Source organism: Carcharodon carcharias, chromosome 7 (assembly GCF_017639515.1).
Source record: "Carcharodon carcharias isolate sCarCar2 chromosome 7, sCarCar2.pri, whole genome shotgun sequence".
In the NCBI taxonomy this organism is placed as follows: domain Eukaryota; kingdom Metazoa; phylum Chordata; class Chondrichthyes; order Lamniformes; family Lamnidae; genus Carcharodon; species Carcharodon carcharias.
The window spans coordinates 41,014,657-41,039,621 of record NC_054473.1 but is presented as its reverse complement, the minus strand read 5'-3'; the positions used below and the strand labels follow the sequence as shown (position 1 = coordinate 41,039,621).

The 24,965-nt window shown below is 38.5% G+C and overlaps 1 protein-coding gene across 41 annotated transcripts in view; it reads right to left on the bottom strand.

Annotated features, from left to right (window-relative positions):
• slmapa (sarcolemma associated protein a) overlaps positions 1 to 24,965 on the bottom strand; it is a 241,758-nt gene that overhangs the window by 64,553 nt on the left and 152,240 nt on the right. For 37 of the 41 annotated variants that reach the window (XM_041191062.1, XM_041191028.1, XM_041191029.1 and 34 more), the window contains 3 exons: positions 23,462 to 23,521; positions 2,040 to 2,120; positions 1,027 to 1,086 (listed from right to left, as the gene is read on the bottom strand). In XM_041191062.1, coding sequence (XP_041046996.1) covers positions 1,027 to 1,086; positions 2,040 to 2,120; positions 23,462 to 23,521 — 201 coding nt within the window. Of the gene's footprint in view, positions 1 to 1,026; positions 1,087 to 2,039; positions 2,121 to 16,859; positions 16,971 to 17,803; positions 17,941 to 23,461; positions 23,522 to 24,965 lie in introns of those variants that run through there. The other 4 variants (XM_041191066.1, XM_041191067.1, XM_041191043.1 and 1 more) reach the window with 4 other exon arrangements.

Below are 24,965 nucleotides of genomic sequence, written 5' to 3'. Positions count from 1 at the left end.
CATATAATGTTAATTGACTTTATTTTAAATGCTTCTATTACTAGTGGTTTCTTTAAAAAAAACACGTTGCTACATTAAACTATTTCAATGGTGTAGCCTTTCTGTAATTATAATAAATCCATTTGTAGTTTAAAATCTCCAAATCTAAATACAACAGGTATAAACAAAGAGAACTTTTAAACCAATGCCTCTTCTAGTAGTTGGATCTTTACACAATATGTTAAATCAAATAATCCTGTTGAAAGCATAATTTTAACATTAATACTTGAAAATTTATATGTATGGTACTAGCAAAACTAAACTCCTGGGCATGCTTAAATATAAGAAAATATCGTGAAAAGTCAATTAGTTGTAGAATGATCATGCATTAACAAAGTTTTAAGATGAAATGGTTAAACAAATAAAGTGCACAGTATAAGTCCATATATAGTCAGAAGGCAAGCAGGCTTCTGTTACTGGTTAAGCTTTAACTGGCCAGAATATATTACAGGTGGCTTCCCTTTAATCTCCAGTGGATTGTAATAAAATTCATTGTACTTCGGCAAATAAGCTGTGACGACATTAGTCTGTTTGTTTGTACTACAAGGACTGTTTTATTCTGAGAAAGTATCAAATGCAATAACATTTTCATTAAAATTGCTGCTCAGCTGCATTCCATTGGAGGAAAATGTTTCACCATCTGATACCATCAGATCCTGCTCGTCAAGTATTTGAAAAAATATCAGATTAGCACATACTATAAGATTACAACTCTGATTGTAAGCATTTTTGAACACCAAATATTTAATGCTGAAAGACCCTCCTCCTGAACAGAAAATAAAGTTGCCCAAAGGTGCAAATTGGTTAAGCCACAGAATAGGACAAGTTCTCATCCTGAACACTAGGTGTCACTTGAAGAGTCTGCACTGGCACTAACAGCAGGCAAATAAGCAGTGGCTGAATAGAATAGAAAATCTCTACAGTAGTACGTTCTACTTAACAATATCATATAAAATACATTACAAAAATGGAAAATAAAAGCCGTACCTTTTAGTAATGAAACTTTAGTTAAAGATTCATTCAGTTCCTGTTCATCCATTTGGTAATCTGTTTTTAGTTTAAAAATATGAGTTCAAATCTATGCAGCAACAGTACATAGTTCCTTACAGTAACACCAGAATCTCCTGAAAGAACCAGATGTCACAGCAAAACCATCTGTAATTTAATAGACGGTAAAGATATACAATAATTTTAATATCTGCACCCACCCTGCCAAAAGAACGCTGCACAGCAAAAAGTTTAAGCAGCTCTCAGGTTCTGAAAGTTATATGTTGTTAATTCTTGAAGATATGTTATGTAATCCTTTGTCAATTTTTTGGAGTTTGTTTCTAACAGATTTAAGATAAAAAGTAGAGGGAATTTTGTTTGATAAAGCAAAAATTTGCTGGAGTTTGAATAGTTTTACTTATTTAATAATTGAAACGTTTTAACATTGACAATATGCATTAAGCAAAGCCATCTGGCAAAGTGAGCATTTTGTATAATTTTATAGGAAACAAATGAGAATTCAAGGTTTAAGAAACAGTAAACAATTAGGAGAAACTTTCTCTAACAGAAAAGGACAACTATCAAATCTTATCAACAATTCAAATGAAATGAAGTTTAATGAAGGTGGAACTGAAATGAAAAAAAAAAACAAGCATTTAACTATGTTGGCTCTTGATCTATTTTGCAAGCTACATTAGACACCAAATATTCTAATTCCATTTAAGAGAAAAAGCAGCACAGTAAGACTTCATTAGTAATGACACCAAGGGATTTTTCATTTGAACTTCAGTGAACAAATCAGTTTGCATGCTTAAAAGCACCCATTCTAAGCTAGCTTTTTCAGCATAGGGTAGCCTAAACCAATTCAATAAATTTTAAAAGAATTATTAGAATACTACACAAAGCAATTAAAAAGTGTATTTTGCAAATTTAATTTATAATAGCTTAAAATAAAAAGAGCTTTTTCCTAAAACATAACTCTGCAATTTCATGTAATAATTATTTAAAATTACCTGTAGTGTCTTCGCTGCTCCGGTCCTTACTTGGGCTGAGTGTATCAGACATATCAGATTCCTTTGCTTCCAGTTGATTTTCTGAGTGGACAGAAGAGTCCATTATAAACACAGGGGGCCACACCTCATTTCAATGCAGAAAGTCAAGTCATTTATTTTTCTTTATAAATTGATAGTTGGTAGCTAAATTAAATATATACAATTAAACGAAACTTCACTTAAGATTTTAAGAACAACGATTAGAATTTTAGTTAAAATAACTGTCTTTAAAAATATACATGGGTACTCCTAAATCTGCTCAAAAAGTTGGCAGCTTCTGTCATATTCCACAAATGGTCATGTAACCAAGCTGAAGCTTCAACTAAGCACACAGCTGCCTGGCTAAAATAGTCAATGCTGTTGTTTGGGGATATAAGGTCATTTTCTTGCCAATCGGCGGATGCTGCAGAGCCAGTTCTTCTCACTAACATTTTAATGAATAGCTATATAAAAGGCACGATGCAGTATAAGGTGTTTCATTATTTCTTAAATGCCTTCATAACTTCAAAATAGATATGAATTTCTTAAGGTTCTTTGCATGACTTTTCTTAAACATCATACAGTTTTTTATAAGTCAGAATTTACAATAGCACTAACAATAACTCCAGTGAATACCTGGGTTGACTTTTCTGTTGTTTATCTTTCAGCACATTGCATTTATTAAATGAATAAAAAGCAGTATGCCTTTAATACTTGACTTCAACTCTTTCCACCACTAATCTATGTATTTTTCCACATTCTCTCTTACCTTAACTCTAAATGTACTACATTTTGACCTTATGGTTTTAGACTAAACATTACCCTGCGAACCTCCATTTCCTCCTGTCTAATTTCAAAACTGGGCTCGCAATGATTTCCAATTGCTGCTTTATCATCAAAAACTGAACTTACATGATTAAAGCAACCAAGTCAATCATCTGACTTTTTTTAAAAAAAGCAATAGCATCAGAGATTATAACCACATTGAGGAGTTACTTTGTGGATCGTAAGTCATAAAATCAGTGTTGTCCGTAGCATTTCCGATGCTTGCCAACATTGTGGCAATCAGGTTACCATATCATATGCATCATACACCGAATGATAGAAAATATATGCAAAATTAATAAAACAAATGCAGAATCTATTGAATTTTTAAAAATTGATTTACAGGATGTGGGCAAGGCCAACATTTATTGCCCATCTCTAATTGCCCTTGCTAATAGGTTTGATGTTTTAAAACATTTTAAATTAATTAAGGCTGTTGCACATTGCCAGAGCCATGAGAACTGGTTCAGAAGGGTTTTGCAATCCAACTGATTGGCAAAGCAAGCTTGCAGTATGCATTCTCAAAAGGTGGTGACAATCTGTAAACTGAAGTGTTCTATTTCTGACTGTATGCTCCAATTTATTTTGAAAAAGCAAATTTCTTTAAGAGTAAGCTGTCTCCACTTTATCAGAATTGATATATTAGGAGATTTGAACAAGGAAAAGAATCGACAAATCTCCACCTCTTAGCTTCTGCACTGACTCCTGCCTTAGTTGCTCTGTCTCCTGCCTTTTCTGGCCACAGCATCTGGACGTTTAACTGACCTCTGGCTTCGAATCTACCTCTTCTTTGAATAAAGCCATATTCTTTTCAATTGCTTGTTTCAACAAATCTATTAAGGTGAAGGCTGAACACATTCTGATGTTGCTGCACTGCCCCAGCTTGCCAAAATTACACATTTCAACCTTCAAAGGCACGCATAAAATGCAGTCTATGATTCTTGCATCACAATCGTTTTGCGCAAACTGCCAACTACCAGCTAAACAAAACCAAGTTTTTCAGTTAGCGTCCCCTAAGAAAATTTAACGAGTAATCAGAATGTTATCCTTCTGAAGGCTGACCCTACTTTCACAGCTTTATACAAAGCTGTCCCGCAGATCTAAATGCATCACCATTTAGAGGTATTCAAATGGATAGGAACAGAGAAGGTAACAAATGGTAAATTATTTTCTTGTTTCATTAAGCAAGTAATCCTTTAGCTTCCAGGTCACTAGAATCCCGATAGCAAACTTATTCCAACAGAGGGCGCTGGTGAAACGTGACTGAAGCATTCTGGGAGAAGTCAGCGCAGTCACCACGACTCAGGAGGGAATCGAGGAGAAGGACTCTTGCACTCAACATTTGAAAAAGAGCGCGGATCTTGAAGGCAGGTCAGTTGAAAAAGAGAGCGGAGATTGAAAATAAAAGGAGGAGAAGCTGAAGAGGAGCGGCCAGCGTGTGAATGGCCCAGTGAAGGAGTGGAGCTTTGAGGCTTTGGCTCGAGAGGCTTCGGCGAGCAGAGGCTGAGGACAAGCTTGCTCCCAGTGGGGTAGGGCCGGGTAAAGTCCTTTAAGTAAATTAGGAGTAGGTAATGGAGGCAGCAGTTGGGGCAGTCGAGTGCTAAGTTGAAGGACAGGACCTCCAGGGTTACGATCTCAGGAGTGCTACCCTTGCCACGTGCTAGTGAGGCTTGAAATAGGATAATGCAGCTAAATACGTAGCTAAGGAGATGGTGCAGGAGGGAAAGCTTCATGTTTCTTGACAACTAGACTCTGTTCCAGGGAAGGTGGGACCTGTTCCGACGGGAAGGTTTGCACTTGAACAGGAGGGGGACTAACATCCTTGTGGGTAGGTTTGCTAGTGCTGCTCTGGTGCGTTTAAACTAGATTTGCTGGGGGGGAGGGGAACCAGAGTGTTAGAGCAGATAGTGAGGTGGAGGAGGATAAAGGTCAAGCGAGGAAAGCATGTATAGACAGAAATCAAGGGTCCGTATGTGATAGAAATGTTCTCAGGTGCATCTATTTCAATGCAAGGAGTATTGTCGGGAAGGCAGATGAGCTTAGGGCGTGGATTGGGATTACGACATTATTACTATTAGTGAGACTTGGTTGCAGGTGGGGCAGGACTGGCAGCTCAATGTTTCGAGGTTCCATTGTTTCAGACATGATAGAGGGGGAGGAATGAAAGAGGGGGAGAAGTGGCATTACTAGTCAGGGAAAATATCACAGCTGTGCGTATGCAGGACAGCCTAGAGGGCTCGTCTACAGAGGCCATATTGGTGGAGCTGAGGAATGGGAAAGGTGTGACCACACTAATAGGGTTGTATTATAGACCTCCCAATAGTCAGAGAGAATTGGAGGAGCAAATCTGTAGAGAGATAGCAGACCGATGTAAGAAACAGAAATTTGTGATAGTCGGAGATTTTAATTTTCCACATATTGACTGCGACTCCCATACTGTAAAAGGGCTGGATGGCTTGGAGTTTGTCAAATGTGTTCAGGAAAGTTTTCTAAATCAATATATAGAGGTACCAACGAGAGAGGATGCAATACTTGATCTCCTATTAGGGAACCAGACAGGTCAGGTGACAGCAAGTATGTGCAGGCGAACATTTTGGGTCCAGTGACCATAATGTCATTAATTTTAAGCTAATTATGGATAAGGATAGGTCTGGTCCTCGAGTTGAGATTCTAAATTGGAGAAAGGCCAATTATGTGGAGATGAGAAAGGATCTAGGAAGAGTAGATTGGCATAAGTTGTTTTCTGGCAAGGATGTGTTCAGTAAGTGGAAGGCATTCAAAGGCGAAATTTTGAGAGTGCAGAGTTTGCATGACCCTGTCAGGATTAAAGGCAAAGTTAACAGGCATAGGGAACCTTGGTCTTCAAGGGATATTGGCGATCTGGTTAAGAAAAAGAGAGAGGTGTATAGCAGGTATAGGCAACAAGAAGCAAATGAGGTACTTGTAGAGTATAGGAAATGTAAGAAAATACTAAAAAAGGAAATCAGGAAGGCAAAAAGAAGACATGAGGTTGCTTTGGGAGATAATGTGAAGGTAAACCCGAAGGGTTTCTACAAGTATATTAAGAGTAAAAGGATAGAAGGGACACAATTGGTCCCCTTGAAGATCAGAGTGGTCATCTATGTGTGGAGCCTCACGAGATGGGGGAGATCTTAAACAGTTTTTTTGCATCAGTATTTATTCAGGAAACTGGCATAGTGTATAAGGAAGGAAGGGAAACAAGCAGTAATTTCATGGAACATATAGAGATTAAAGAGGAGGAGGTGCTTGCTGCCTTACAGGAATAGAGGTAGATACATCCCCCGGGCCTGACATGATAGTCCCTCGGACCTTGAGGGAGACTAGTGTAGAAATTGCAGGGGGCCCTGGCAGAAATATTTAAAATGTCCTTAGCCACGGGTGAGGTGCCGGAGGATTGGAGGGTGGCTCATGTTGTTCCGTTGTTTAAAAAAGGCTCCAAAAGTAAACGAGGTAATTACAGGCCAGTGAGCCTGACATCAGTAGTAGGTAAATTATTGGAAGGTGTTCTGAGAGATCGGATATATCATTATTTGGACAGCCCAGGGCTGATTAAGGATAGTCAGCATGGCTTTGTGCGTGGTAGGTCATGTTTAACAAACCTTGTAGAGTTTTTCGAGGAGGTTATCAAGAAAGTAGATGAAGGAAAGGCTGTGGATGTTGTCTACATGGACTTTAGTAAGGCCTTTGACAAGGTCCCACATGGGAGGTTAGTTCAGAAGGTTCAGACACTTGGTATCCATGGAGAGGTTGTAAACTGGATTCGAAATTGGCTGTGTGGGAGAAGACAGAGAGTGGTAGTGGATGATTGCTTCTCAGACTGGAGGTCTGTGACTAGTGGTGTGCCTCAGGGATCTGTGCTGGGACCATTGTTGTTTGTTGTCTATATCAATGATTTGGATGATAGTTTGCTGATGACACTAAGATTGGAGGCATTGTGGACAGCGAGGAAGGCTTTCAAAGATTGCAGAGAGATCTGGACCAACTGGAAAAATGGGCCAGAAAATGGCAGATGGAATTTAATGCGGAAAAGTGTGAGGTGTTACATTTTGGAAGGTCAAACCAAGGTAGGACATACACAGTAAATGGTAGGGCACTGAGGAGTGCGGAGGAACAAAGGGATCTGGGAGTTCAGATACATAATTCTCTGAAAGTGGCGTCACAGATAGACAAGGTTGTAAAGAAAGCTTTTGGCATACTGGCCTTCATAGATCAAAGTATTGAGTATAGGAATTGGGAAGTTATGGTGAGGTTGTATAAGACATTGGTGAGGCCAACTTTGGAGTATTGTGTGCAGTTCTGGTCGCCTAACTACAGGAAGGATATCAATAAGATTGAGAGAGTGCAAAGAAGATTTACTAGGATGTTGCCGGGTCTTAAGGAGTTGAGTTACAAGGAAAGATTAAACAAGTTAGGACTTTATTCCTTGGAGCGTAGAAGAATGAGGGGAGATATGATAGAAGTTTACAAAATTATGAGGGGTATAGACAGAGTAAATGCGAGTAGGCTCTTTCCACTTAGATTAGGAGAAATAAACAGGAGAGGACATGGCTTTAGGGTGAAAGGGGAAAGGTTTAGGGGGAACATTAGGGGGAACTTCTTCACTCAGAGTGGTGAGAGTGTGGAACGAGCTACCATCTGACGTGGTAAATGCGGGCTCACTCTTAAGTTTTAAGAATAAATTAGATACATGGATGGGAGAGGTCTGGAGGATTATGGACTAGGTGCAGATCAATGGGACTAGCAGAATAATATTTCAGCACAGACTTGAAGGGCTGAATGGCCTGTTTTCTGTGCTGTACTGTTCTATGGTTTTCTAAACATACTGCAGAATTTTCCGCCCATTGGGGGGGGGGGGGGGGTGCGATACGGCAGCAGGCGCAGCTCTAATCGGCACCCCCAATTGGGGGCATGCCAGCAATTTACGTGGGCGGGCCAATTAAGGAGCGCCCAGCATGACATCCGGCAGCAGTACAGGCGGTGGGGGGGGGGATTGATTCTCTCAGCCAGGGTGCATGAAAGAGCGCACTGATCTCCCTGAGGCTAAGTACTACCTTAGGGAGATCAGCTCCAAATTTAAAAATGTTACAGAAACAAATACAAAATTTACCTGACATGTTCCCTCATGTGACACTGTCACGAGTTGGGACATATCCATCACTTTCAGTTAAACCTTCATTAAAAATTTTAAAACCCTCATGAAACCTCATCCTGTCCGTGGGTGAGGTTTCATGCTTTTTCTTAAGCCTGCCAGGGCTCCCGGCCTGCCTGCTAACCTTAAGGTTGGATAGGCAGGTCCATTAGTTACGTTAAATACTTTGTCAACGGCTGCAATAGGCAGTTGACAGGTCGGCGGGTGCACAGCTGATTCGGCTGCCCCCCCCGCCGACCTGAAAAATGAAATGGCGCGGGGTGACGTTGGGAGTTCTGCCCGATATCGTCCCGCGTCATTTTACGTGTTGGTGAGTGGGCCCCGCCCCGCCCCCTGCTCGCCGACCTAAAGATCCTGCCCATAAATACAAAAGCAAACTACTGCAGATGCTAGAAATCTGAAATAAAAACAGAAAATCTTGAATATACTCAGTCAGGTAGCATTTGTGGAGAGAGAAGCAAAGTTAATGTTTCAGGTTGATGACTCTTCAGCAGTTTCTTCTGAAAGGTCAGCAACCTGAAGCATTAACTCTGTATTGTCTCCACAGATGCTACCTGCTGAGCATTTCCAGCATTTTTGTTCTTATTTCTGATAAACATAGTTACAGTCTGACTGACATGTGACTCCTGTCTAACAGCAATGTAATTGATTCTTCCTTGCTCAATTAGGGACAGGTGACAAAAGCAGTCTAGCAAGTGACACCAATCCTCATACCCACCACTGCAACTTTAAAACAACTTAGTTTAATGTGGCTCTAAAAATGAACTCTAGAAATTCACCAAATTTCTGTGGCTGTTTAGCCTCATGTGACAACTGGTGAGCATATTGGATAGCATTGATCTAAATGAGCACTTGCCAGCAGAGATAAATAACTATATAATATATAATTTAAAAAAAATTATATGTATTTTTCTTTTCCCACCTATTTTTAAATTCATTCCGATCTATCGTTTTATCTCCACCTTCTAGCCCATTTCGATCCCTTCCCCCCACCCCACCCCCGCTAGGGCCATCTGTCACTTGCTTGTCCTGCTTTCTACTCTTAATGTCACAATTAGCACATTTCTTAGATAATATCACCATCATCAACACCCCTTTGTCCTTTTGTCTATGACAATCTCTCCTTTGCCTCCACCTATCATTGGCCCTCTATCCAGCTCTACCTGGCCCACCCCTCTCAACCAGCTTATATTTCACCACATTTCTATATTTCCTTAATTCTGATGAAGAGTCATACGGACTCGAAACATTAACTGTATTCCTCTCCGCAGATGCTGTCAGATCTGCTGAGTTTTTCCAGCTATTTTTGTTTTTGTTTTGGATTTCCAGCATCTGCAGTATTTTGCTTTTATATATAAAATTAGGCTTTTCTATGGAATATATTTCTTAAATTCACAGAATAAACTGCCAGCTAATATATAAATGGTGAATTTATTTCTATTGTATGGTGACATAAGAATATGAAGCAAGGACAGTGTGTTCCATTATGAGTCACAGCTCAGAAATCTCCACATTTCATTCATGACTTTGGGTGCATAAACCAGAGCAAGTACAAAGGTAGAGAATCTTTTCTGCAGGGAAATGAAGATGCTAGTAAATATAGTAGACGTAACACCTTGACATTGATTAGCGCTACTGAGAATCTATCCTCCATCACTTTCTTCAGGGTACAGCTTGTGGAAGAAATAAGAATAAAAAGGAGGAAAAACATTGCCTTCTTAATCCAGCTGAAATTCCAAAACCCATTTTATCAGTATTTTCAATGAAACACATCGGCTCTTCTTAATGAAGACAGCTTGTCAGCTTTTAGGTATTGTCATAAATCTATTAATGTATACGTTAATGGAATTTTTTTTAAAAACAGAGGTTTAGTCTGTGTATGTGTGTCTTAATTGGAGTGAAGCCAGCTAGTCTGGGTGTTTTGATGCATAGAAAGAAGTAGGCTTGAAATGGTAATTAGATAAACATGGGGGCAGTTTGCATTTTTAAACAGAGCATTCAAGAGTGGGAGTGAAATCTTGCACCTAGCTAGAAGATACCAAGCAATGTTTATATTACTAAAAGAATTGGTGCTACGAAAGCGGTTCAAATGGGCCTGGAGATACAATGAGAATTTATATTTGAAGGGGAAGGCTGGGTTTAACAAAAAGGGGCTTGTGTGTGCAGGTCAGAGGCATGTAAGGCTTAAGCCTGTAAGCCTGCAACTGTCTGCAAAGGAACAAATTGAAAGGAACCTCATTTTGAATCTGTAAGGTGAAAAGTGCTTTCCCTGGTGTCTGTTTAAGTCTATTGGTTATTGTTGCCTTAGTGGAGGTTAATTTTGGAATTTGTTAAAAGTTATGATAGTAGTAATTTGTAGCCATGTGTATGTGTTTAATTTGTTATAAATTAATACATGTTTCATTTAGTTTGATATAAAAACCTCTTGAGAACTGGTGGTCTTATTCCTAAATTTAGAGCTGCATCTCAAACATACCAATTGAAAATATAGGCTAAGGCAGTTGTTTAAAGTTTCCCTCTGGGATTTTAAATAACAGCCTTTACCAATTGCTGTATTATAACAGTTGGGGGCTCTTGGTGGGATAATATTTATAATTTCTTGATTTGGAATTGGTGAATCTTAAGGTTACGAGTACGAGAGGCACTTTGAATTCAGTAGTTGGTGAGGTATTTTAGAAGTGGTGAGACTGCAAGGTGGCTTTGGCAATTGCTACGACTTGTCTGGGAGTAGAAGATATAACTCTGATTGGGTTGCAACAAATAACCAAAAGTAAGTTAACAGAGTTGGCAGGTAATTTAAAACTGGGGTTACCTGCGGGGGCTAGGAAATGAGATATAATTAAAAGTATAGCACAGCATCTACATTTGGAAGTGAAACCTGACATGAGTGAGTCACAGCTGGAGGTAGTAAGACTTCAGTTACAAATGAAGATGCTTAAATTTGAACAAGCAAAGGAACTGAAAAAAACATGAATTAGCAGAAAAGGAAGGAGAACAGGCATTCCAAAGAGAACAGGCAGAAAAGCAGGAGAGAGAAAGAAAACAGGAAAAGGAATTAGAAATTGTGAAGATAGAGAAAGAGAAAAGCGAGAGAGAGAGAAAATTCCAACTGAAAATGCTGGCAGTTAAAGAGACGCCAGTAGGTGAGGGAGGACTTATCTTAAGAATAGAATCCAGTGTGGAGATGTTTAAATTTGTACAAGCTCTTCCAAAGTTTGAGGAACAAGATGTTGAAGCATTCTTTATTTCATTTGAGAAGCTAGCCAAACAGATGAAATGGCCACAGGAAAACTTATCATTATTATTACAGTCTAAGTTGGTGGGTAGAGCACATGAGGTATATTCTTCATTATCAGAAGAAATGTCAGTGAATTGTGATGTGGTGAAAAAGGCTATCTTGAGTGCATATGAGTTGGCTCCAGAAGCATGCAGGCAGAAATTTAGGAACATGAGTAAACAGCCTGGGCAAACTTATACTGAGTTTGAAAGAGTAAGACAAAGTAGTTTTGACTGATGGATACGGGCATTAGAAATAGAGGCAATGTATGCAGCTCTTAGGGAAGTAATAATTTTGGAAGAATTTAAAATTGGATCCCTTCAGTAATGGGGACTCATGTTGAGGAACAGAAGGTTGATTATGCAAGGCAAGCAGCAGAGATAACTGATGATTATGAGTTAGTTCACAGAGCTAATCACCCTTTCAAATTGGAAAAGGATAAAAAGTGGGAAGGTGAAAGGAAGGTAGGTGGTCAGGGAAGGGAAGGAGTAGCTGGAAGTTCCCAGGAAGCTTTTCTCAGAATAAAAAGAAAGGTGCTAAGGGTAGAAGTGACATGCAAAAGTTGAGGTGTTTTCATTGTAATAAAGTGGGGCATATGAAGTCAGTGTGTTGGAAATTGCAGGAAAAATCTGTTGAAATTATTGGGGTACAGAAAAGCTCGGGAAATAAAAGTGCTGTGGGTTCTGAGGTTCAGACACAGGAGAAACCATTGGTCTGTGTACAGGTGAAATAGGGAGAATCAGTGATAGGTAAGAAATGGGAATGTGTTCACAGTTTACACAAGAGAATTCTGAGGCGCAGGTTGCAGAAATGTTTAAAGATTTTGTGTATGTGAAGGGAAAGACCCCTCCCTCACCTACTGGCGTCTCTTTAACTGCCAGCATTTTCAGTTGGAATTTTCTCTCTCTCTCGCTTTTCTCTTTCTCTATCTTCATAATTTCTAATTCCTTTTCCTGTTTTCTTTCTCTCCCTTTCCATGTGTACAGGGTGGAGTAGGTAAAGATGTTAAAAATTTAAGAGGCACAGGTGCTAGTCAATCCTTAATGTTGTGGGATAGTAATATTTGTTGTTCCAAGGGAGTATTGCAGGAGCAGGTAATAATAAGTGGGGTTCATGGAGATGCTAAATTTATTCCATTGTGGAAGGTAAATTTAAAGAGCAAATGGATGACAGGTGAAGTTATAGTTGGAACGGTGGAAAAACTGCCCATTGCAAGGGTTCAATTTATTCTGGGTAATGATATAGCTGGATCGCAAATATAGGTGATGCCTATGGTAGTTCAGTGTTTTCAACAGAGGTGTTGCAGAAGGAATGTCCTGGATTGTTTCTAGGTTGTGTTGTAATGAGATCAAAGGCTCAGGGATGAACAAGAAAAACAAGAAGGGCAGGCAGTTCAAAGACAGGAAGGTGGTGTCGAAATCCAATTAGCTGGTACTGTGTTTGATAGCATTGTTCAGGAGGAATGAATACAGGACAATTCAGCTGAAGTGTTTAACTCAAGGAGATTAGTGGAGTTACAGAAAAATGACTTGCAATTAAAATAGTTATATCAGAAAGCTTACTCAGAGCCAGAAGCAAAATGTATTCCAGTATGTTATTACCTTCAGGGAGATATTTTAATGGGAAATTGAAGGTCGGATCATGTCTCAGCAAATAAAAGCTGGAGGGAGGTGCATCAGATTGTTATCCCATTAGGGTATAGAAATGAAATTCTGAGAATTGCTCATGAAAGTCCAATGTGGATACATTTAGGAATTAGGAAAACACAGGAAAAGACTGAGGGTTTTTTTGGCCAGGGTTGCATAGGGATGTAGTCAAATTCTGTAGAACCTGCCATATATGTCAAGTAACAGGAAAACCACAAGCAGTGATTAAACCGGCGCCTTTCACCCATTACCAGCATTCGAAGAACCTTTTACCAGGGTCATGATTGGTTGTGTAGGACCCCTCCTAAGACCAAAGGTAGAAATCAGTATATACTGACAATAATGGATGTGTCTACCAGGTTTCCTGACCTTTAAGAAATATACAACTAAGAGGATTGGGGAGGAGTTAATTAAATTTTTTACAAGGTATGGCTTACCTAAGGAAATACAATCAGTTCAGGATTCAAATTTCATGTCACAGCTGTTTAAGGAAGTAATGAATAGTTTTGGGATAAAACAATCTAAGTTGACAGCTTATCATTTGGAGTCACAAGGAGCTTTAGAAAGATCGCATCAAACTTTAAAAATTATGATGAGACCATACTGTCAGGATTATCCAAAGGATTGGCATACAGGAATTCCATTTGTGTGATTTGCTATTAGAGATGCTCCTAATACATCGACAAGTTTTAGCCCTTTTGAACTAGTTTATGGTCATGAGGCAAGGGGACCACTGAAATTGATTCATGAGAAATTGGTGGGTCAAAATTCTGAAACTATTCTCTTGGATCACGTATCAAGTTTCATGGAAAAATTGAACAGAGTATGTGAATTGGCTGGGGACCATTTAAAGACATCACAAAAAGTGATGAAAGTGAAGGCAGATAAGAAAGCTAAAACTCACAGCTTTGTTTCTGGTGAGAAAGTACTATTTTTGTTACCAGTACTAGGTGATTCATTAAACAAAAGATTTAGTGGGCCTTACAGGATTGAAAAGAAATTGAATGAAGTAAATTATTTAATAAATACTCTAGATAGAAGAAAGAAGCACAGGGTGTGTCATGTGAATACACTTAAAAAATGATAGGGAAGAAGAACAAAGAGGTATTAGTGATGGTGGATGATGAGAAAGAGGTAGAAGTGCAGGTCTCTGAAACTGATTTTCTACTTATCAAATTGGATAATGAGGGGGTGCTTAAAAATTGAAATGAAATACTGAGCTACCTTCCAAACAAGTGTCAAAGTGATTTGGAAAAGCCACTGCAGTCACATAAACCTATTTGTGGAAATAAGTTGGAGAAGATGGATTTAGCTATACATGTTGACTCTATAGAGGTTTCATCTTCGCTAAGGCAACATCCTTTAAGATTAAATCCAGCAAAGTTATCACAAGTACAGAAAGAAATTGAATTCATGCTTCAAGATGATATCATTGAGTCTAGTTGCAGTAACTGGGGTTCGTCTATTGTACTGGTACTGAAACCGGATGGAACACAAAAACTGTGTGTGGACTATCGAAAGGTGAATGCGGTGACAAAAGGACTATATCAATTTAAAGTCATGCCATTTGGTAGGATGCACCTGCGACACTTCAGAGACTGACAAACAAAGTAATTGCAGATCCTGAAATTTGATATGTAATCCAAGAGAATAGTTCCTGAATTTTGACCCACCAATTTCTCATGAATCAATTTCAGTGGTCCCCTTACCTCATGACTATAAGCTAGTTCAAAAGGGCTAAAACTGGTCGATGCATTAGGAGCATCTCTAATAACAAATCACACAAATAGAATTCCTGTATCCCAATCCTGTGGATAACCCTGACAATATGCTCTTATCATAGTTTTTAAAGTTTGATAACATCTTTCCAAAGCTCCTTGTGACTCCGGGTGATAAGCTGTTGACTTGTTCTGTTTATATTGATGATCTAATAGTTTTCAGTCAGGCGTGGGAGAAGCATTTGCAGCATCTGGAAGAATTATTTACTCGATTACAAGAAGCTAATTTGGTGGTGAACTTGGCTAAAAGTGAATATGCAAAAGTGCAAGTTACATATCTAGGCCATACCATTGGACATGGTAATGTGGCTCCGAGAGATGCGAAAGTCAAGGCTGTCGTGGATTTCACCGGAAATTTATACCAAATTTTAGCAGTGTGGTGACTCCACTGACTGAACTTTTAAAAAAATGACAATATGTTTCAATGGACATTGGAGTGGCAGGAGTCATTTGATAGTTTGAAAACTGTATTAACTACGACACCAGTTTTGGCAGTACCCAGTTATGCCAAGCAATTCAAATTGGCCGTTGGCGCAAGCGATATAGGTTGGGACCGTACTGTCACAAGAAGATTACACTGGACTTGAAAAACTGATAAGGTACTTTTCATGGAAGCTGAATGTACAACAGAAGATTTTCAACGATCGAAAACGAAACCTTCGGTTTGGTGTTAGCATTGCAGCATTTTGAAATTTATGTTGCTAACAATTCATCAGAAACAATTGTTTATACAGACCATAATCCTTTGAAGTTTTTGGACAAATTTCGAGACAAAAATGCAAAACTTTTCAGATGGAGTATATTATTACAACTATTTAATCTACGGATTACACATGTTGTGGGTCGAAAGCATCTGTTTGCAGATGTGTTATCAACAGTTTGAAGCTTAAAGGAGAAATGGACATTTTTAAAAAATATCTGGACACCGAACTGGAGTGATTTCTGTTGATACTAAGGACTTGTGCATATCTATTCCATGCATCTGGTAATTAATAGTGTAACAAGTATAGGAACAAGTGTGCAATGGATTATTAAAAAATGAAGCCGTCGTTTAGAATTATGATGGTCTATTTTTCAATGGGGTGGGGGATGTCATGAAGCTATTAATGTATATAGTGTTACTGGAGATTTTTTTTAAAATAGAAGTTTAGTCTTTGTGCGTGTCTTAATTGGAGTGAAGCCAGCTAGTCTGGGTGCTTTATTGCATAGAAAGAAGTAAGTTTGAAATGGTAATTAGATAAACATGGGGGCAATTTGCATTTTTAAACAGAGCATTCAAGAGTGGGAGTAAAATCTTGCACCTAGCTAGAAGACACCAAGCAATGTTTACATTACTAATAGAATTGGTACTATGAAAGCGATTCAAAGGGCCTGGCGATACAATGAGAATTTACAGTCAAAGGGGAAGGCTGGGTATAACAAAAAGGAGTTTGTGTGTACAGGGCAGAGGCATTTAAGGTCTAAGCCTGTAAGCCTAAACCGTCTGCAAAGGAACAAATTGAAAGGAAACTGATTTTGAATTTGTAAGGTGAAAAATGCTTTCCCTGGTCTCTGCTTAAGTCTATTGGTTAATGTTGCCTTAGTGGAGGTTAATTTTGGAATTTGTTAAAAGTTATGATAGTAGTAATTTGTAGTCATATGTATGTGTTTAATTTGTTATAAATTAATAAATGTTTCATTTAGTTTGAGATTAAAAACCTCTTGAGAACTGGTGGTCTTATTCTTGAATTTAGAGCTGCATCTCAAAAATACCAATTGAAAATGTAGGCTATGACAGTTGTTTAAAGTTTCCCTCTGGGATTTTAAATAACAGCCTTTACCAATTGCTGTGTCATAACAATATACAAACCAGAGGCATAAAGTGGCTACTTATTATTGAAGTTCAGGTTCCAGTCTCACATTGAGACCATTTCCTTGGGCTTGACATGCATATAATAAGAAATCATTATCAAAGATCATTCATTTACAAGATAATTAAAAGATCAAGCTTTCATGCAATCTGTTGAACAATGGATCTGAACTGAACCTCCCACTCTTCCAGATCATAAAAACTAAGAATTATCTCAAGCCTTTACTCCCAAATCAAAGTAGATGAATATCTCTAACCTCACTTTCCATTCCATGTCCTGAACATGCCTCCTCGCAAATCCATGCCCATGTCTCTCATATCTCCGTTTGAACATCTTCAATCAGTTTTTCACCCCATCACAACACTGATGTGCTCCAAATCAAGTCACAGTCAATATTTTCTGTTGCTGTGGTGTACTATCCCTTCTTGGCATTTCCCACTCTCTGTTGCTGGTCTCCTAAACTCAACCCTGTATAAACTATAGCTCATGCACAACTCTATCACCACTGCCTGTTGCAAATTCTCACCTCGGTGATGTGTTTTTCAAAATCTTTTATATTAAAGACAATATATAAATTTAAATTGTTCTAAGTGTAGGAGAAGCCATGTGTTAGACACAGTAGATTTTAAAAAAATAACTGGAGGAAATTACTTCATAGGCAGATACAGAACATGATTCCATAAATAGATGCTACATAAGCATCTCATGTCACTTTTGCTGTTATTAGGGTATGTGATCCTGGTATCTTGCAAGCAAACATTTCAACAATTCAGCCACACAGTTTTTTGCTTTCACTGATCTCTAAGCTATCCGCTCAAGTGTTTGAGTACAAGCAGTCCCAAAGTGACAACCACAGTAATTCCTAAAATGCTTCCCAAGTTTTACAGTGTATTTATAGCAACATTGCAAACCATGATCTGAATAGTTGATATGACCATATAGCCATCTCAATTGTTATCAAATATTATCCAAAAAAGGACAGGAATTAATAGTAACCCTTACCTCACATGAATATCAGTATATTTAAAGTTAACCCAGAATAAGTACTGGCAATCTACATTGTTTCACACAAATACATTTTCAAATAAAGACTAGAAACATAAATTCAGTCAGGATGTTTTTCACTCCGCAGAAACTAGATATATAAATGATAAATGAATGTCAGCACGGATTTGTGAAAAGCAAGTTGTATTTTACTACCTTGATTGAGTTCTTTGATGAAGTTAGAGAGTTGATGAGAGCAATGCTGTTGATGTTGCGTATACTGACTTTCGAAAGGCATTTGAGAAAACACACAATAGACTTGCCCATGGGATTAAAGGGACATTAGCAGCGTAGATACAAAACTGGCTAAGAGACAGAAAGCAGAGAATGGTGGTGTGCAGTTGCTATTCAGACTGGAGGGAAGTATACAGTGACGTTTCCCAGGGGTTGTTACTAGGACCATCATTTTTTTTGATACATATTAATGACCTGGACTTGGGCATATATGGCATCATTTCAAAGTTTGCAGATGACACAAAACTCAAAAATGTAGTAAACAATGAGGAAATAGTAATAGACTTCGGGGGACTTAGACTGGTGAAATGGGCAGGCACATGACAGATTAAAGTTAATACAGGGAAGAATGAAGTGATCTATTTTGGTAGGAATCTGAGGAGGGGCAATATAAATTACACTTTTAAAGAGGATGCACAGAGACACCTGGGGCTGTAAATATACAAATCCTTGAAGGTGCCAGGTCAAGTTGTTAAAAATAGCAAGTGGCTTTATAAAGAGAAGAAGAGAATGCAAGGAAGTCACGCTAAACCTTTATAAACACCAGATAGGCTTCAGTGTAAGATTGTGTTCAGCTCTGGGCACCACAAGATAGGAAAGATGCCAAGGCCTTTGAGGGGTGGAGAAGAGATTTATTAGAATTTTTTTCTTTATTCTTTCATGGGAAGTGGGCATCACTGGCAAGGCCAGCATTTGTTGCCCATCTCTAATTGCCCTTGCTGAATGACTTGCTGTGCCATTTCAGAGGGCAGTTACGAGTTAACCACATTGCTGTGGATCTGGAATCACCTGTAGGCCAGATGGCAGATTTCCTTCTCTAAAGGACATTAGTGAACCAGATAGGTTTTTACAACAATCAACGATCATTTCATGGTCACCATTACTGAGACTCGCTTTCAATTTCAGACTTAATTAAATTAATTTAAATTCCACCAGCTGCTATGGTGGGAATTGAAGATGAGTAGCCTGAGCATCTGAATTACTAGTTCAATGACATTACCACTATGCCACCATCTCCCAACAAAATGGAATAGTAACAAAAGTGAGGGACCTCAGTTATGTGAAGAGACTGGAGAGGTTGGGGTGTTTCTCTTTTGAACAGAGAACTTGAAGGGGAGATTTAATAGAGGTGTTCAAAATTATTCATGGTTCTGAATAAGTGGAAATAAGGAGAAACCGTTTCCAGTGGCTGAAAGGCCACAGGACACAGATTGAAGGTGATAGAAAAAAGAGCCAGAGGTAATGTGCAGAAAATATTGTTATGACCATAGCAGATGTTAATTGCTGAGTAAACCAAATCCCAGAGGGAAACTTGGCTTATGGACCATACCTTCTTTTTTGCATTCTAAAAAGGAGAAGAAAGCTTACTGGTCTCAGCAGCAAGATGTCCACTGACACTTTTGGCATTTTAAAAATTAAAAGTAAAAGTTTTACTAACAAGAGGAAAAGAAAACTTGGGCACACAAGATTACAGTTATACAGTTAAAATTAGTCTTACTAAACATTCCCCAAAAAACTCTCTACTTGGTCATACCTTCCAGGCAGCATTCCCTTATAGATGTTTAACTATAAAAATCCATTACTGGCACCCAAGACAAACTGTTGTGGCTCTAATAAAGGGATATCACATGACCTCTTTAAACTCTCTTCCACTCTGTTGTGGAAATCCAGGACTTCAGAATAAGACAGCTTTTTGCAGCCTAAGAGTTATCCTGCTTGACTGGATGGCTGATTCAAACTGCATCTTCTCCCAGCCTAAGGCTGTTTCCAGATCTTCCTCTTACAGCCAACAACCAACTAAACTCTTCATAGTAACTCTAAAGTTCCCTTTCTCCCCCCCCCCCCCTTCATCTCAGGTTCCATTGTCCTCACAACTTTTGAAACTCATCTTTCCAAATATAAAATCTTTCATGTTTCTATTTAAGTCTCTGCTTTCAGATCAATAAAATGTAATATACCCTCTTCTGTTTACCCATGGAACTCCCCTAAGATGCAAAAATGTTTCTTGTGACCTCTGATATTCAAACAAACTCTCACCTTATCTAAAAATGCAAATGTTAGATTTGAACCTATTTACTTGTACCTCAAACCCACATGATATCTCATTACAAATGCACACTAATGCCTCTATCCTTTCACGTGTTAATCTTCCAGACAACCTGTCTCTAGTAACCTTTCCCCAGCTTAATTAAATCATTTACACACACACAGACACACAGCCTTTTTCATGGGATAATCAATATTTCCCAAAAATATTTTAAAGTCTATTCTCACAATATTTATGGAGCAACTGCACTGAAATAATAACTTTTAAAAGGGAATTAGATAAATATTTGAAGATATATTTGAAAGCAAAACAAGGGTACGAGGGAAGAGCAGGGGAGTGGAACTAACTGAATAGCTCTGCCAGCACAGGTCTCTTTCTTGGCGCTATCATTTTACAATTCTATGTTATAATTTAAATTACATAGACAAAGAAAATATTTCATAAATTCCCCCAACTAAATTTGCATTTACAGTTCAAGTACAAATAGAATACTTGACATTTATATACAGGTCGAGTATCCTTTATCTGAAATCCTTGGGGCCGATTGAATTTCAGGTAATTTCAGTTTTAAGATACTGCATATAAATTTACTTTATAATAACCTAAGTCTAGGCTAGCTATGGTCTAAATTAAATAAAATGGCTAGAAGAGTAAGACGTATGACTGAATAATAAATGCAGGGTACCCATAAGTTTCTTTTTGACATGTTCACCACAAAAATCGCAAGATAAACAGTGCAGACAAACAACTAGACTTCCTGTGCTAAAGGTCACCGAGGGTCAAAAAGTGAGCGGCTTTTGGGTGCATTTGGTTTTCGGATATACGGATGAAGAAAACTCAACCTATATAATGCTTAATGGACTGCAGTGGGACAGATTTCTCGAATATTTCCTTAACACTACTTTCATACCTTCTAAAAGAGAAATCCAATTTTAATTTTGTGCATCAACACTTCAATTTGTGTGCTATGCACCAATTCCTAAAATTCTGCAATTTAATACAGATCCTGGAAAAATTGGTAATGCTAGGTGGGTTTCAGCACAAGATGCCAATCATTATGAAGGTAGGAACATGTAGAACTCTGGGTTCAACCACGTAGTGAAATTCAATGTTGAACTCCAGTCAAGGTAAACAGCCAAGTTAAAAATTGTTTAACAAGTGAACGTTGCAAATTCATTGGGGAGGGGGAAAGTAGTCAAATCAACGTAGCCTATTATATGTAAAATTCTAACAATTCTGAAAAAATGATCTAATTAGCATACATTCTTGACACTCATGTGAATTCCAAAAACATATACACCCAATTACATTTTTCTCTCATTGCTGGGAATTATTATAGCTTTGATCGGATGGTTGCCTGACAATGCAAACTAAATGCATTGATTTTCAAAACATGCAATAAAAATATTCTTCTGCACTTTCAGGATGCTTCATCAGCTAGTTCTATAAACATCACTCATCAGCACTGGCGCAGATATCAATCCCCCATAGCAACAAAAAAAAACGAAGCCCCTTCAGCAAAGGATTTTTTATCCAAGGGCTTAAAAATTTGCTTGGCCACAACAAATGCTATTGGATCCCACTCACTTCTCCCAAAGAAACCCACTATACCAGGATCATCCTGGAGAGCATGATTTTGTCTTCTCTCCACTACACACAAGCTCTTAAAAATACATCTGCCCTTCTCACTCACCTCAAACTGCGACTGCCTCCTCCCCATCACATGCCCTCAGATTCAACTACATGCTAGGAGTTCATGGCCTTCTTTATCACTGTGATTGAGGCTCTCTGTTCAGCTGCCTGTGCTGCTCCTGCATCCCTTCCCTTCCCCTTGTTTACCAAGCCAGCCCTTTCCCCATTCTCCTCACACACACTTTGAGCTCATCTTGACAAGACACATCTCTTGCTGTTTGACACCATTTCCACTGAGCTGCTGACCAACTAATGCCCTTCCTGATCCTAATTCTACCTGACATTGTAAATGGTTCCCTATCCTAAGATAATGTCACCTTCCCTTTCAAAATGACCATCATCACACCCTCCTTAAAAAATCCACCTTCAAGTCTGCTGCTCTTGAAAACCAACGCCCCCATCTTCCTCGGTGTTAGAAGTTTTGTTTCCTTCTAAATCCATGCTTGAATCTCTCCTTTCAAATTTTTGGCATTGCCATAAATTGTAATGGCCTTAGCCAAAGTCACAAATGATACCCTTTGTGACTGTGACCATGGTGCATTATCCCTCCTTGATATATCTGCAAACAACATTGTCAAGCACAACTCCAATAGCTTTGTCCAGATCAGTGGAATTGCCTTAATTCGATTCCACCCTGACCTATTGTAATGTAGCCAGAACATTTCTAGTAATACTTTATCTTCCATTGATCAGACTACTTTAACAACTGTGTGCAGTTCTAGTCTCTGACAAACAAGAGAAACATTCATGTACCTTCATCTTTTTCTGGCCGGCACAGGCTTAAGGGGCTGAATGGCCTCTTTTTGCACTGTAACTTTTCTATGGTTCTAAGAGGCAGTGCAGAGAAAAGGCACAAAGCTGCTCCCTAATGTTAATGATCTGGGCTTTGACAAGTGATAGGAAAAATTCTGGATTTGATGGGAGCACCAGCAACTCTGAAGTCTCAGCAGCTCCACCAAGAGAGATGGACACAGCTGAGGCAGGTCAGAGAACATGAGGGTTCCTCAAATTGGAGGGAAGGAGTGGAAATTTCTCTGATTGGAACATTGGGGTCATGGGGGATGCCTTCCCCCCCCCCCCCCGCAGCTCCCTCTTCAGGGCATGGAGCCTCAGGAACAGATGAGCCCCAAGATGGCAGCAAGGACATTGTTCCACAAAGCTGCAGCTTCCACAATCATTGGGGCACTGCCCACCGCCAGTGGTCCTGAAAATTCTCCCCGGTAGGGGGCTTAATTATTTAAAGTGGCTGCCAGCCTCCAGCCCCCTGCCTCCCAGCCCAACACCCTGGGGCTAGTAAAATTCTGCCTGAAGAGTCTGCCATGAAGTATATTGAAGTATGCAAGATTGTCAAGGGGGAATAGAAATATAAATCTAGAATACTATTTTGTAATTTAATTTAAAGAAAGATGAGGTGACATAGGTTCAAATTAGTAAAAGATAAATTTAGGAATGATATCAGCAAAGTCTTCCTTACATTAAACAGCGATCAAAGTACAAACAAACATTCAGGATGATTGATGGAGGCAAATACCTGGAATATTTTATGGATGATCAAATGGGAAACTTTAGGACCTTTCTGTATAGATGAATTACCAGGAGTTTAACTGTCCTTCGCATCCATAGCTATGTCATGATTTATGTCAATATTTGCTATATTTATAATGAACACAAAATAATTAATTTATCAAAAGCTATTGCAACGAGTTTCTGTGAAATCTATGTTCTCATTAAAATTGAGGAAAAAAAAACTGAAATTAGTTATATCAGTAACCTGCTCACAACAGTCATCTTGATTTCCCTGTCATAGTTGAAGCATATGTAGTATCTTGAACATTACAAACCTTTCAATAGCTTTGTGTCTTCTGTGACTTTGGTATGATGGTCTTCTGCTATAAGAGTGGCTTTAACAAAAACAAAAGATCAATATTATACAAAACTTAAAAGGTGCAACACAAAATGTACTGATACAATAATGTATGGTACCAGAAGTATATGCGTTTACCAGAATATACAGGAAGTACATTTTTCCTTTCAGCAAAGGAAATTTGTTTAAAGGTGCCATCAGTAAAGGTCTTGCAACAAGTCACCAGCCCTCTCATTTGAGGAATAGTATGCAGTGCAGATAGAGTAGAAATTAACTACACTGAAAGAAAGCTGAAGGGTTGTGTTACAGATACCCAATTACTACATAAATCACGATCAAAATTACATTAAATCGCCCAATTATGAAACAAAATCTTGCCAGAATTACTGAAATTGCAGCACAGGAGGCCATACAATCATGTAAACCTGTGCGAGTGCAAGCTCTTTAGTTGGAACAATTTCTCTAGCACAATTTCCACACCCTTTCCCATATCCTTTTAATATACTTTAATTTTTAAATACTTATCCCATTAATTTTTAAATGGTTAAAGCCTCAAGCCCAATAATTACTATTGCCGACACATTCCATGTTTGAATAATGTGTAAACAAAATCTTCTAAATTTCTTTTAAGCCTATGTCCACTATTATCAATTAATTGACTGTAAACTATCACTATTTCTCTCAAAAGATGAATATTTTATAAACCTCTATTAGATCCTCACTTAAGCAAAAATATAATTGAGAAGGAATGCAAGTTAATCCTTGGATGCAAGGATGGTTTGCTTTAGGTGCTATCAGGAAAAGCCTCAGGATAACTGGAGGTGGACAATAAACACTGGAGTTACCAGCAACACACAAGACACTTGATTAAAATTAATAATGAATTATTTAAACCTTTATACAAGCTAGTATATACTTTCTGGTTATCCAGATATGTCAATGATAAAACATGCATTGAGAGACTGCCATTTCAGTCTCATCGAGTCTGCCGAATCATATTATCTGCAGATTGCAAATAAAATTTATCTGCAATCGTCTGCTTGTCGTGTGAAATAGGATACTTCTAGGATTGGATGTTAAACTTGAAAACCAACCCTCAAAATGTTGTTCAGACCTTGATTTTTTTTCCCAAGCATGAGATATTAACTCAAAATTTGTAGCTTGAGAAGGAACTATGTTGAACTAGTTAAGCTGGACAAGTCAGTGTGTCTCATTCAATATTACCACATAACCCGTGACAAATGCTTCAGATTACATCAGGGCCTTAAAACATTAACAACCAGCATAGAGCCAATTGCTGACATGCAGTACCACATTGTTGAGCAGGCTTGCAAGCAAGTTTGGTGAAACTGTGAGAGGCTCAGAGGATCGCCATACCTTTTCCATAGCCATGCATGTTATTGTAGATTGTTGCTTGACTGACGTCTCTTTCTTCGAATGTTCTCGAAGTAATCCCTGCACACATTTTATTCCATCTGACC